The sequence below is a fragment of the Phacochoerus africanus genome, chromosome 3 (assembly GCF_016906955.1).
Source record: "Phacochoerus africanus isolate WHEZ1 chromosome 3, ROS_Pafr_v1, whole genome shotgun sequence".
NCBI lineage: Eukaryota > Metazoa > Chordata > Mammalia > Artiodactyla > Suidae > Phacochoerus > Phacochoerus africanus.
In genome coordinates, this window is record NC_062546.1 from 13,519,351 (window position 1) to 13,533,552 (window position 14,202).

The 14,202-nt window shown below is 38.4% G+C and overlaps 1 protein-coding gene across 5 annotated transcripts in view; it reads right to left on the reverse strand.

Annotated features, from left to right (window-relative positions):
- The window catches only part of NCOA3 (nuclear receptor coactivator 3), a 134,242-nt gene that overhangs the window by 26,059 nt on the left and 93,981 nt on the right, over positions 1 to 14,202 (reverse strand). For all 5 annotated transcript variants that reach the window (XM_047770927.1, XM_047770926.1, XM_047770928.1 and 2 more), the window contains exons 3-4: positions 715 to 819; positions 109 to 281 (exon numbers count right to left, since the gene is read on the reverse strand). In XM_047770927.1, coding sequence (XP_047626883.1) covers positions 109 to 281; positions 715 to 803 — 262 coding nt within the window. In that variant the 5' untranslated portion in view covers positions 804 to 819. The remainder of the gene's footprint in view (positions 1 to 108; positions 282 to 714; positions 820 to 14,202) is intronic.

The window sequence follows — 14,202 nt, forward strand, 5'->3', positions numbered from 1 at the left end:
AGGCTAGCCCTCAAGCAGCAGGAGTTCCCATTGAAGCAACGAGGCAGCAAAAGTGAACACTGTTAACAAGTTCCTTCTAAAAGACTTGTTTTTCTTACTTTGTATTACCTTGCTCTTTTATTTGACGTATCTGCCTTACTGTTTCCTTTAAAATTGCACATTTATCTGGTTTGACGTTGAAATTGTCAATATCGCTAAGATTAGCAGATATCAGTTCAGCCAGTTCTTCAATATATTTACTCTCCTGCTCCCGTCTCCACTTTTCACCACTGCAGGTAAGGCTGGGGGGGCGGTTGGAGAGAAGGCCGTAAATACATCTATCACAAAAGAGCTGAATCAGTCCCTACCCAAGACGATTACATTCATACACGAGCAAGCTAAATTCAGCCCAAGACTAGCAAAACATTGTCTTGCAGAATCAGTACAGTGTAGGTGAAACTCAAGCAAACCTAAACCTTAAGCAGTTAGTCTCATTTCATCATCTGCAAAACAAGGATAAATAATCTTCACCTCAGAGAAGTGAAATTAACAAGTAATAAAAACAGCAATAGCTACTTATTAATGATGAGGTCTTATGAACTGTATATAATCTAACCAGCAAATGTAAATAACAGAAAGCTGAAATGTTATCTTCAAACCACCTCCCCATGAAAAAAGGCACGGGGGTGGGGGGGGGGGACACCTTGGTGAAGTATCAGGAAATAAACCGCCTACCCTTGTCCCGGAGTATCACAGGGCAACTTGCGTTTTCGTGAATCAGGGGCTAGTGGATCCAACGAGTTTTCTCCTAATCCACTCATCATGAATAAACATCAGCAACTAAGAAAGAATAAGATAAAAACATTATGAAATATCCATGACTCTATAAAGGGGTCATATGCTTGAATGGCTGCATTTTGTAATTCAGAACTGCTTTCCCTAAATGGGTAGATAGTTCGTAATATTCTCTCCCTCTCTCTCTGGTTTTTTTTTTTTTTTTTTTTTTTGGTCACACCTGCAGTATGTGGAAGTTCCCAGGCCAGGGATCAAACCCACACCTCAGCAGCAACCTGAGCAGTTGCAGTGACAACACCAGATCCTTAACCACTGTGCCACAAGAGAACTTCTCAATATGCTTTATAATAAATGGCTATTCTGAAGATTTCAAGAATTCATGTTTCAATTTAGTTATGCAGAATGTCCAACCCCAGGACAAATGCTTCTCAAGTCCTAGTAAAAATGCATATATTGATACCTCACAAGGAATAAGGCATCTTCTTCACATCTAATAACAAGAAAAATAGACTACTAACTATCCAACTGATAAAATTTTAAGTTTTATTTACACACAAGTCTAAGATCTTATTTGGTAAGAAGTTTTCAAATGATAAATGTCTAAATTATTTTCAGGTTATTTTTAAAGGTAGCACATTTTTTCCTTTAGACCATTTCATTAATATTTCTCATCCAATGTTTTTTTTTCTTCTGTTACTTCAAAATAAACCTAGATTGTGTAAATAATACGTAAACTCCAAAACATTCTGCTTAGGAGTTCCCATCATGGTGCAGTGGAAACGAATCCGACTAGGAACCATATGAGGTTGCAGGTTCGATCCTGGCCTCGATCAGTGGGTTAAGGATTCAGTGTTGCCGTGAACTGTGGTGTAGGTTGCAGACACAGCTCGAATCTGGCGTTGCTGTGGCTGTGGCGTCAGCCAGCAGCTGTACTTCCAATTCGATCCCTAGCCTGGGAACCACCATATGCTGCAAGTGCAGCCCTAAAAAGCAAAAGAAAAAAAGAAGAAACCACATTCTGCTTAGAAAGTAATGTACCACAATAAAACTCCATGTGGGAAGATTTTGACAAGCTCTACAAAGCAATGATTATTTTAATATTCACTGATGGAACTCGAATATGCCTTGGTTAAATCTGCACTGATAAAAGATAATAAACGTAGAGTATTTCTTGTTGGGAAAAAAAGGCAGATTTTAACTCAATTCTAAGACATCTACTAGGCCTTCATTTAACAAGAATTTTACTTGTCCTAAACTCTTGTTTATGAAGACAATCATTGTTACAAAGAATTCCAAGTCGACCACAAAGTTCAAACATTCCAAACTACTTTTTCTTAATATGTTAAAATGCATCTTGCATTCCATCTAGTCTATGAGACATATTGAAGGACATAAATTTCCACTAGATGGCACAATACTGCCAGGAAGAGAGACAAATAAATAGAAATCCAACCTTTCACACAAAATACTAATCAAACTTAAAATATGTAGCTTTACAAAAAATCAAAACCAGAAGTTCTAGATTACATTACTATCTTTACAGATGTTCTAGATATTAATTAAATACCAACAAAATTCATTCTACTGATAATTCTGGCAGTAGAATATAAAAAGTCTAAAAAGCTGGTGTTTTATGAACTTGAAGTGGTTTTTCTCACAACATAAGTTTAAAAAATAAAGGAGAGAAAAGAACTTCAAGTAAGTTTCATTGATAGTGGCTCAATATTATGATTTTAAAGCATAACCACATCTCAATGCCATACTGTATTCGCCAAAAATGACCATGTCATAACAAAACAAAATCATTAAGTAGTCCAGATTAAAGACAGCTAAAGAGAAATGCCAATTAAATGCAATATTTGATCCTATATCAGATCCTGTACCAGAAGGGAAAATGCTATAAAGGACATTATGGGATCAACTGACAAAATTTAGAATATGGACAACAGAAGTATTTTGCCAAAGTTAAATTTACTTAAGTTGACTTTTGTTCTGTGGTTATTTAAGTCTTAGTACAAAAGGGCCATTATGTATACAAATGATCCTCCAATGGTTTTTGAGGGGAGTAGTGCATACTTTATAAGTGAGTGAGAAAAGGAACAGAAAAAGCAGAAAGGGAGGAGAAAGGAGGCCAGCAAATTGTTGACACCAGTTGTATCCTTTGGGGAGAAATTTTAAACTTCTTTGTACTATTCTCTTTCTTGCAGCTTTGCTTTAGGTTTAAAATTATTTCCAAATAAAGTTTTAAAACTATATTCAGTTTTGATTTCCAATTTTCACATTTAAAAAGAATAACAGTAATTCCTTAAGTACAGAAACAGAGTAAACTAGCAACATCTCAATAGAATTAATTTTATATTTGCTTAATATACAGGTTATTTTTAAACTGCGTGGCAAACTATCCAGTGAGTAATGGCATTTCTTTATTTTAAAAATATAATTTAGGGGAGTTCCCATCATGGCTCAGTGGTTAACGAATCCGACTAGGAACCATGAGGTTGCGGGTTCGATCCCTGGCCTTGCTTAGTGGGTTAAGGATCCCGCGTTGCCGTGAGCTATGGTGTAGATTGCAGATGCAGCTCGGATCCTGCATTGCTGTGGCTCTGGTGTAGGCCGGCGGCTACAGCTCCGATTGGACCCCTAGCCTGGGACCCTCCGTATGTCACGGGAGCAGCCCAAGAAATGGCAAAAAGACAAAAAAAAATTATTTATATATATATATATAATTTAGGAGTTCCCGTTGTGGTGCAGCGGAAACAAATCGACTAGGAACCACAAGGTTGCAGGTTCGATCCCTGGCCTTGCTCAGTAGGTTAAGGATCTGGTGTTGCTGTGAGCTGTGGTACAGGTCGCAGATACGGCTCAGATCCGGCGTTGCTGTGGCTATGGTGCAGCTGTAGCTCTGATGAGACCCCTAGCCTGAGAATCTCCATATGCTGCGCCGTGGGTGCGGCCCTAAAAAAAAAAGAAAGAGAAAAAAAATGTATGTATATAATTTACTTCACCATCTAGACATTATTCACTTTCTTCGGTATAAAACATAACCTGAATCCTCAAAATTGAGTAGCAAACTATTTAATAAATAATAGCATTTCTTTAATTTGAAAGACAGAACTTATTCTATGTTCTCAGTATTACTTCCTTACTTTTATTACACATAAGCTGAATCTCCAATACTTTACTGAATAAAGGGTACATTCAACTTAAAGTTATATTTTATAGTTCCCTTCATTCTGATCTATATAAAAGTTGGAAGATTTCTTCAAACTTCTTAAATTTTTGTTTTTATGATTGGTACAGGATGTCACCAAAATTAATTTTAAAGGCATAAATTACATCAAAGGAGAATCAAAATCATAACAATCTCTTAGTACAAAAGAAATCAATAATCACAATTATCAGTCTAAACCATAAATGCATACACATCATTCACATCAAGTCGATATTCATGCGCACGTTAGAGAAACCTAAATATGGCTACTTATGTCCAACACACATTGTGGCTCCTTCTCCTGATCTGGCAGAAGCAGCCAAACATGCACATGACTGTGCAGTCTGGTTGCTCCTCTACTTGCTACCAAGTTTACTCTTTTACAGAGTCCAGTGATCTCTAGTAACAAGGTAATTATACAGAAATGCGCTAATGCCAGATCTTCATTTAAAACCATGGTAGTGGTGTTTAATTAATTAGGATATAAAATAATTCTCATGTTCCATTTTTTTTAGGGCTGCACCTGCGGCACATGGCAATTTCTGGGCTAGGGTTCGAACAGGAGCTGCAGGCTGCAGGCCTACACCACCCCGCCACAGCAAGGTGGGATGGAAGCCGCATCTGCAACCTACACCCTGCTGAGCAAGACCAGAGATCAAACCTGCACCCTCACAGACACTATGTTGGGTTCTAACCCCCTGAACCACCACAGGAACTCCTCACATTCCATTTTTTAAGGAACAGGTTCAACAGATTTCTTTTTCTAGTTCTTGGACAGGGACAAACCTTGGTACTACATTTATTGGACAATGCCCAAAAGACCTTGTGATATCCGAGTCTGAATGACAAAATACTATGCAACAAAAAAAATCAGAGTAGATCAAATACATCCCCTAAATTTCATTTGGCTAAAGAAAATGTTCAACATGAGAAATTAAAAACAGAAATATTTCTGGAAAAAAAAAAAGGTTTCAGCATATACAGTAACTACTATAATAATTCCTTAGCACAAATGACTACGACAAACTCTCTCTGTTTTCTATTTATTGTGAATTAAACTTAGTTATTATAAATATAAATAGTATTTGTTTTATTTGTCAGGTCTGTTGTCTGTTTCTCTCTGACAGAGCCAGGCTCAAACTATAATACCTAGTTTGGTAAATTTCTCTTTTGAAGGTATGAAAGGTAAATGCCTAGCATAGACACACTAAATCTAGACCATCTGCAGTCACTAGTCAAGAATTAGGGTAGGAGAAGGAAATGGAACCAGGTCCATAAGTAGATCAATCCCCCCGCCCCCTGCCGCCACTAAGTTCTAAAGGTTAAGAATCATAGATCATTTAACTATACAGCTTACATTTTTATATCTTAAATTACAACCTATCTAGTTTGAAGGATATATGGAATAGGTAAAATCCATATTCAAAGGGAAAATTATACAGCACAAGCCTCCCAGTATCTCTATAATATCTATTGATATTAAGCCCCTTCTAAATTCTGATTCCCTATAATTAAAGATTATCATCTACACAGTTGAATGGAAAAGAAATTAGGACAATATAAACCTTCTCCCTCCTTCCGCCCAAGTAATCTGTACACCTGTACATACATATATTCTGAAGTTGCTAATGAAGAGATATCTGCCAGCTGATTGTTAAACTGGAAATACACCTCAGTTTACACACTTGTAGGTAGAATACAATCCAATCACAGAAGGCTTTTCAAGCCCCTGACACCACAGTAAAGGACTAGACTGAAAATTTTTTCACTGAATCAGAATCCAAAGTCCCAAGATGTATTCTATCTTTCTATGTCAGCCATTTTTTACAATTATTTTTCTTTTTGAAATGTTTTTACTTGAGTTTGATGCTATACTATTTAAATATACTAATATGACAATGCACACTTTAAGCTAAGATAACATTTAACCAAGATATCTGTACACTACTTCAACATAGATTCACAGCGATTTGTAATAGCATTCAATGCTCTCAAAACCTAAGGCTACCTATTTCTATATCATTTTGGAAAAGTTACAAGTAGATCCAGGATGAATCAGATTTTAAATAAGTAAGAATCTTACAGCAATTGGATAGAATTTCTCATATAAATAGTATAGGCCTTTTTATATAAAGCAATCAAGCTATGGTACAGGTTTAAGCTTAAACATGCACAGAATACAACACATGGCTAGAACATGAACATTCATTAAAAGCATCAAAGAATTATGCCCACCAGCTCAAAAGCCATGAAAATGTTGGTATGTGGCTTAGTAGCATTAACTAGCTTTCTTTTTGGTTTATTTGCAGTTAAGACAAGAGGACAAATCTTAATTATGTACAACAAATTAGCCAGATGGACAAGGAAATAGGAAATACTCCCTGTCCAAAAGGAAAAGATACCAATTAACAATGCTACTGTCGGAGTTCCCGTTGTGGCATAGCGGAAATGAATCCAACTAATATCCAGGAGGATGTAGGTTCGATCCCTGACACTGCTCAGTGGGTTAAGGATCCAGAGTTGCCGTGAGCTGTCGCAGACATGGCTTGGATACCATGTGGCTGTGGCTGTGGCGTGGGCTGGCAGCTGCAGCTCTGAATCAACCCCTATAGGGCCTGGGAACCTTCATACGCTGAGGGTGCGGCCCTAAAAGCAAAAAAACAAACAAAAAACAATGCTAGTGTCCATTAGGTGATCAAGAAGTTGGAGGTGGAGCGGGGAGGGGGGAGGAGTAAGGAAAGCCTATGTCAAAATGAAGAGGAGTTAAGTAACCCAGTAAACCCTCAAATGGCATAGAGACCAACTGAAATATTTTATTTTCCTAAATTAATAAGAAGGGGGAAGATTGACAGAACATTGTAAACCAGCTACAAAGGAAAAAATAAAAAATACAAAAATCTGAAAAAAATTAAAAAGGGAGGAAGAGAATAACTTGAACAGTGTTAGGCATACCATGTATTATTCTGCGTAACTTCTTAGAGCGACTCTCCAAGGCATGCACTGTTTCCATTTTACAGATAAAGCAGTAGCTAGATTACACACGGATTGGGTGACAGAGCCGGGACCAAAATATTTTCAGACTTTATAACTAACAAAACATGTATCAAATGTTCCTTGGGCACTTTATTCTCCTCCCCTGCCCCCGAAATAAACCATCTACATTGTTGAATCACACCATCTCCAACCAGTTAGCCAGAAAATGTCTCAGCTCATCAGCTCATCAGTAATTCTGAGAAGCAATTACTTGCAAGGTTTAGGGGCTTGTAGTATTAGGGTCAGAGGCAAGGAGGTACACCAGCTCAGCAGGTACTAATGCAGCCATTCCCCTTGAGCCCTGAAAAACCAACCATTACTCTACAAGTCACTAGATAAACTGCTCTCTTAGGTGGCCTACTATTAACTATGACCCTTATTTCCACCTCAGACCAACAGTCAGTGGCTCACACAGCAAGGAGAAAATCTGAGATCAGAAATTCATAAAGTTAAAAACAAAAAAAAAAGGAGAAAAAAAGAAAAAGAAATTCATGAAGTATACCCTAAAATAATCTGTCAAGTATTTTCATTCTTGGGTTTTCTAAGACCAAATGCTGGGGCCAAGAACTTTGGACTACCTCACCAGTAATTTAGTTCATTTGTCAGGGTCATACCTGACTTAAACAAGGTATTATTAACCACACTAACTAGGGAGTATTTCTGGTTATCTCCTAAGAATCCCAGTAACATTAAGGAAATTTTCATACAACTGTGGATTTGAATTGATCTACTGAAAACTGCTTGAAGCGTTATGTAAAAGCAGAGACTGATCAAGCCAATTAGGGGAAAAAATGCCATTGGGAAAGATTTATGAACATTCAAACACAAAGGCACTACCCAAAATTCAAGTCTCAAATTGATGGTCTTAAGACAATTTTAGTACACAGTCATCGCTAGTAAGGCTTAATCCTAAAATATATTTTCCAAAATATCAAGTTGAAGGTTTTACTTCAGTCTTTTGTGCAACATTAAGAGAACCAGCACCATGGAGGAAAGAAATGAAACAAAATAGAACCTGTATATGTTTAGGGGACAAGGGGAAGCAGGGGAGGAGACAAGTCTGTAAACATGGAACCACTTTGGAAGTGTCCTCCTCCGTTGGCTGACTCTTTCAGTGAATATTTCCACCTTCATGTTTTAATTCAACCTGGGGATAGAGGATAAGCACTGAAAGGAGATAAAATGGAGGGAAAGAAAGGGAAAGTTTCAAATCAAAACTAACTGGAGTATCCCTTTGTTGTTTATAACTTGTTATGCTTAGAAGGATAAAGTTATAAACCTCCTAATGCAATTCTTTTTTACTTTACTTTAATTCCATTTCAGTTCAAACACTGGCATGCCTAGACCATTTTGGGTCTAGCAAATAGAGATAAAGACCCCACACATTGTTAGAACTCACAGGCAAGCAGAAGAGGAAAAACATACAGTTATAACAACATAGTTTAAGTGTTAAAATGAAGGCACAGCAGATAGGAAACCTAGCAGCCTATGGTTTTTTTTTCAAATAGAGAAAAAGCACATAATGGTGTCTACGATAAACTACCTTGCTGCAGACATATGCAGAAAAATAGTATAAATCTCGGGTCCTGGTCATTCTTTCCTCTATCTTTAGTTAATAATGCCTGCAGATTTGGAAAGGGGAGAGCAAAGAGCAATAAAACAAAATACTCTGTTTTTACTATACAAGTTGAGCTGAAAAGGAATAAAATGTAAATCAACAGCTATATTTTAACCCACCAGGCTTCATTCTCTCTTCTCCCTTTTTATGTCCTGCCTTTTCTTTTTCTTTTTTTTTTTTTTTGTCTTTTTGCCATTTCTTGGGCCGCTCCCACGGCATATGGAGTTTCCCAGGCTAGGGGTCTAATCGGAGCTGTAGCTGCCAGCCTATGCCAGAGCCACAGCAACTCGGGATCCGAGCCGCGTCTGCAACCTACACCACAGCTCACGGCAGCGCCGTGACACCACAGCTCACAGCAGCGCCGGATCATTAACCCACTGAGCAAGGGCAGGGACCGAACCCGCAATCTCATGGTTCCTAGTCGGATTCGTTAACCACTGCGCCACAACGGGAACTCCTGCCTTTTCATTCTTAATCAACAGGCTGACTCCAAAGCCCCTTCACATTTATGCTCCAGTTTAAGCCTGATGAGGCTGAACTCCAAAAGAGACTCCCCAGAGGTTCTCGTATCAGAACTGGGCATACCAACCAGCCGAGGCAGGTGTTAGTTGCAACTGGAAGCTTGTTGCCAAGAGACTTCTCAACCTCCACGTGAGCAACAGAGTTAAAGTTCACAAACATACGCTGTGCAGAGGGTGCGAAGCTTGCCAATTCCATCTAAATCAAACTACCCTCTCCTGACAGCACACTAACTAGCTAGGTAATTCTCTGTTTTAAAGGTTACAGTGACTCCCACAATTTAAAGCCCAGAATCTCTCTCATTCATAGGAAGAGAGCTAAATTTAAGCTTCATAAACCTGATTTCGGCTTCATGCCCAAAAGCATACTCTCTAATCATACTTCTTCCTCCCCCTCACCACCACCATCCCAATGGTTTAAGCTAAAAAAGATGCTGACAAAAGATCATCATGGAAATATTCCGTTTGTATTTAACCTTAAGTCATTCTTTTTAGATCTCCCCTTCGCCCCTCTTTTATCTTGAATACTAAAATACTCCTAGTCATCTTTCAAGATCAAACTCAGCTATAACCTCTGGTGAAACCACTCCCAACTCTCCCAATCAGTAAGTTTCCCCTGCTTTATCCTTATGTGCTTTTCATATTTTTATGACATTTTACACAGTACACTCTATTCTTGCTCACTTTTCTACATTATAGGCTCTAAACCATTATAAATCTTGTTAGAGGCTATTTTATTACAAATTCCTTCCTCTCTTTTACTACTACACCATTCCCCTTGTTCCTTTTTCCAATTCTAGTTCTGTTTCCCCTTTCCACACAATTAACTGTACTTCTTTTTTGGCGGGGCGGGGGGCGCACACCCGCAGCACGGACAAGTTCCCGGGCCAGGGACTGAACCCGCCACACAGTAGCGACCAAGACGCTGCAGTCACAACCCGGGATCCTTAATCTGCTGTGCGATGAGGGAACTCCCCATTAGCTATACTTCTGACCAACTCTACGATATTCGCAAAACACAGAGAAGGTACAGGGGAAAAGGAAAGGGATGACACACCTAAAAACCTTGTAGAAGTTCTGATTCTTTCTAACATGTCATTTTTCACTTTGATATTCCCATACCAAAAAATACGGTGGCTTTAAGATCAAAATCAAACTCAGGAATTTGAACCCTTCATATTATTTACTATAATACAATAAAAAGACAGTGGGGCTTTGTTAGAATCAAACTTGAGAAGTGAATCCCCATTTCACTAAAAGGTAAACATTTATCTCCTACAAAAAGCTTGTCATCTGTAAATTTACTTGAAGTATAGTAAAAACCAGGGATAATTACATCTCACAACTTCTTATGTTTATTATGAGAATGAAAAGCAATACAAAGTAAGTAACTGGTGTAGGGAATAAAGGTGATCCCTCTGAGGCACACGATACCAAGAACAAAGATGTTCAGCAACACCAATTTTCTGCTCCCGTTTGAAAAACAAGTAGTTACAAATATCACATATGGCAACAGATTTTAAAGATTCAGACAAATAAATGAGCCAGAACTATTCAGGCTATTCTCAACTTACAAATAGTTGACTAGAATTCAAAACATTCTCCCAGTGAAATAGTGACATGAGTGGCAGGTAGTAGCTAACGTGAGGCCATGAAAATAGGATCAAACTATCTCCATAGAAGTCTGTGTCTTAAGATACCCAGGTATAATCAGAGAAAAAGTAGGTACCTTTTAGAAGATTCTGAAGAGGTTATCCAAGTACCTTCAAAGGACTAGGTAAAAGCACACAGTGCTGGTTCTTTTTCATGGTCTCTCTTTATTTCGAGTTCGTGGTTTCATTTTTCTTTGATAGATATAAATGTCTCTATATCAAAAGTATTATTTATACTTAAGAATGTCTGTTGGCACATAATGAAAATATGAGCAGTAAAGGAAAAAAAGAGGAGAGAGAGTGTTTAGCCCCCCTGAGGTAAGCAATAAAGCTCTGGATTAAGATAAGCGGTCAGAGTTAGAAGGGTGTGTGCACAGAAATAAAATCTGATATAACTTTAATTAATAAGCAATGAAGATATAAAGGAGAGATGATCACAGCCTGTGCCCTATTCTCCCCTAATCCATTCTTTCTGACTCAGAGAAGATACTTTAAGAAATGTTAAAACTTAAGAGCTCAAACTACTGCCTTTGGAATGGATAAGCAATGAGATCTTGCTATATAGCACTGGGAATTATATCTAGTCACTTATGATGGAGCATGATAATGTGAGAAAAAAGAATGTATGTATGTATGTGTGACTGGGTCACCTTGCTGTACAGGAGAAAACTGACAGCACATTGTAAACCAGCTATAATGGAAAAAATAAAAATCATTATAAAATAAAAAAATAAATGAAATAAAATAAAACTTAAGAGCTGATATCATTAGCCACATGGTAATTCAATGGCTGAGAATAGCAAAGATGCTATAGGAAGTAGCACTAATCAAGCAGTGCATGATACATGCAATAGTCACCATGGGTCAACTACAAGACAGATATTCCTAATATGGAGTGCCTGCGCAGTTAAAAACAAAAAAACAAACCTTGAACAAGACACTTCCCCCTACAGTACTCAAGCTGGCCCTACCACCAATATCAAAAACATAAAGAAGCTACCCTGCAACAGTAACACCTCAAAAACTAACAATGTGGAAATGTAAAGCTGATAAAACACTTCAAAATAATTTTAGAAAGAAAAGGTATTGAAGGTGGAAAGAGAGAGAGAATAAGATATACCAAGGGAAAAGCATATCTTAGCTGAATTCCCTTCCCTAAAAGCAAAGAGGTGGGAGCAGATGATCTCTTAAGTCTAGCAACACGACGCGGCTGGCCTGACTCATGAGACTTCCTGGATGGGTCACCATCTAGACTACACGTTAGTCTGTGCTCAGTCCTTGCTGTTTCCAGTGCCTTTTTTCTTTTTCTGACCTCACAGCTTATTACTCTTCAGTGATTATAATTCCATCCTAGCCTAAATAACCTTAAATTCAAAAGAAGCTTTTTGAAAAATAATGCTTCTATATCCCCAAAAGTTATATGTCTGATGAAAGACATATACTCTTCAAATCAATCTCTAAAAGGCACTACTGATTTCATGGATGACAATAATACAAATAACAAATGAGAGCAGGTACAGCAAAGTCCATGAAGAAAGTAAGAATGCACTCCTAAAATCATTTACCTGTCAAGGTCGTGTAGCACCGGTAGCAATGTCAAATATCAAAATCCAAACTGAACTACAACTGCCTCCTTAGTCCCCTCCAAAACAGAGGTGCTATGCTACACGGAGCGAAAACTCTGTGCCTCTAGGTCAAGACTGTTCAAGGGAAGAAGTCTGCCGCAAGCAAGAATATAAACTACTGAGGAATCGATGAAAAGATCCCTCAATCTAAATAAGACGTAGCTTGGTTTTGTTTTTTTTTTGTTCAAAGGTCAGTTTGATGACTCATGACTTTAAAGAGCTTCTCTGTGTACTTCACAAAACCTGCCTATGCCTGTGGAGTAAATGAAGCTGGGAGCACCTCATTACCGTTAGAGAACATTTGAGGCAAAAAAAAATAATTATGAACTCTTATAAAACCATTCATGCAACTAAACTGGCTCAAATCAAAACCCACTTCGCCAAGTGTCTTAAGAATGGTCAGTAAGTACTAGGGGTGTAATATACAATATGACTATAACCCTGCTGCATGATAAAAAGGAAAGTTGTTAAAAGAGTAAACCCTTCAATTAAAAAAAAAATCTTTTAAGGCAAAAAAGTCAATCCTAAGAGTTCTCATCACAAGGAGGAAACTTTTTCTTCTTTCCTTTTTACTGTATTTGTATGAAATGACATGTTAGCTGAACCTGTTGTGGCAACCATTTTACAATATATGTAAAAGCATCATGGCACATCCCTTAAATTTATTCAGTGAAGTATTTCCATTATTTTTCAATAAAACTGAGGAGGGGGGAGGTTTTGGTTGTTTTCTTTTTTTTTTTTTTTTTCCAGTGGTCACTCTTCAACAGCCTGGGTGTTTTCCACACGAAGGAGATCATATTCCCTACGCCAGTGTGCTTAGGCAGAATTGTTGATTAAAACAGACAAGTTTTGGGTTTTTCTCCCCTTCAACAAGCTGATGACCCAGTGCTAGGGATCAACAAAAGTAATACATGCAGAATCACAAATTGTATCTTGTGCTATAAAAAGTCTCTACTGAAAATTAACGGCTCATGCGTGATTTTTTTTTTTTTTTTTGGTCTTTTTGCTATTTCTTGGGCCGCTCCCGAGGCATATGGAGGTTCCCAGGCTAGGGGTCCAATCGGACCGGCCTACACCAGAGCCACAGCAACACGGGATCCGAGCCGAGTCTGCAACCTACACCACAGCTCACGGCAACGCCAGATCGTTAACCCACTGAGCAAGGGCAGGGACCGAACCCACAACCTCATGGTTCCTAGTCGGATTTGTTAACCACTGCGCCACGACGGGAACTCCTCATCCGTAATTTAAAAGCGGGAACAACTGAGTACCACATGTCATATAAGCTATTCAAAGTCTAACCTTCAGTCAACCAGGTTCCTACTACTAAAAGAAAGAGATTCAGGTTAACAATAACTATGTGTCTCTCTCCCTCTCTTTTTTTTTTCTTTTAAATGGTCGTACCTACGGCATATGGAAGTTCCTGGCCCAGGGACTGAATCTGAGCCACAGCTGTGGCCTTGCCAAATCCTTTAACCCACTGCGCAGGGCCACACCTCTGCAGTGACCTGAGCCACTGCAAATTTTTAACCCACTGCACCCCAGTGGGAACTCCACTATGTGTCTTTCAAAGTGGCTAAACTTTACTGGTTAGCTCAGGTGGTCCTGGTGTTCAAGTAGGAAAAAACAGAGCCAACAGAGACAGCTGTGGCAGAAAGTGGACATGCTACAAGGCAACAAATAGATACAGCAAGGTAAAAGATTTACGTCAAATGCTTCTAGAGTTCCATCCAAATTCAATAGATCAGTAGTTCTCAACTTCTTCCTTTTT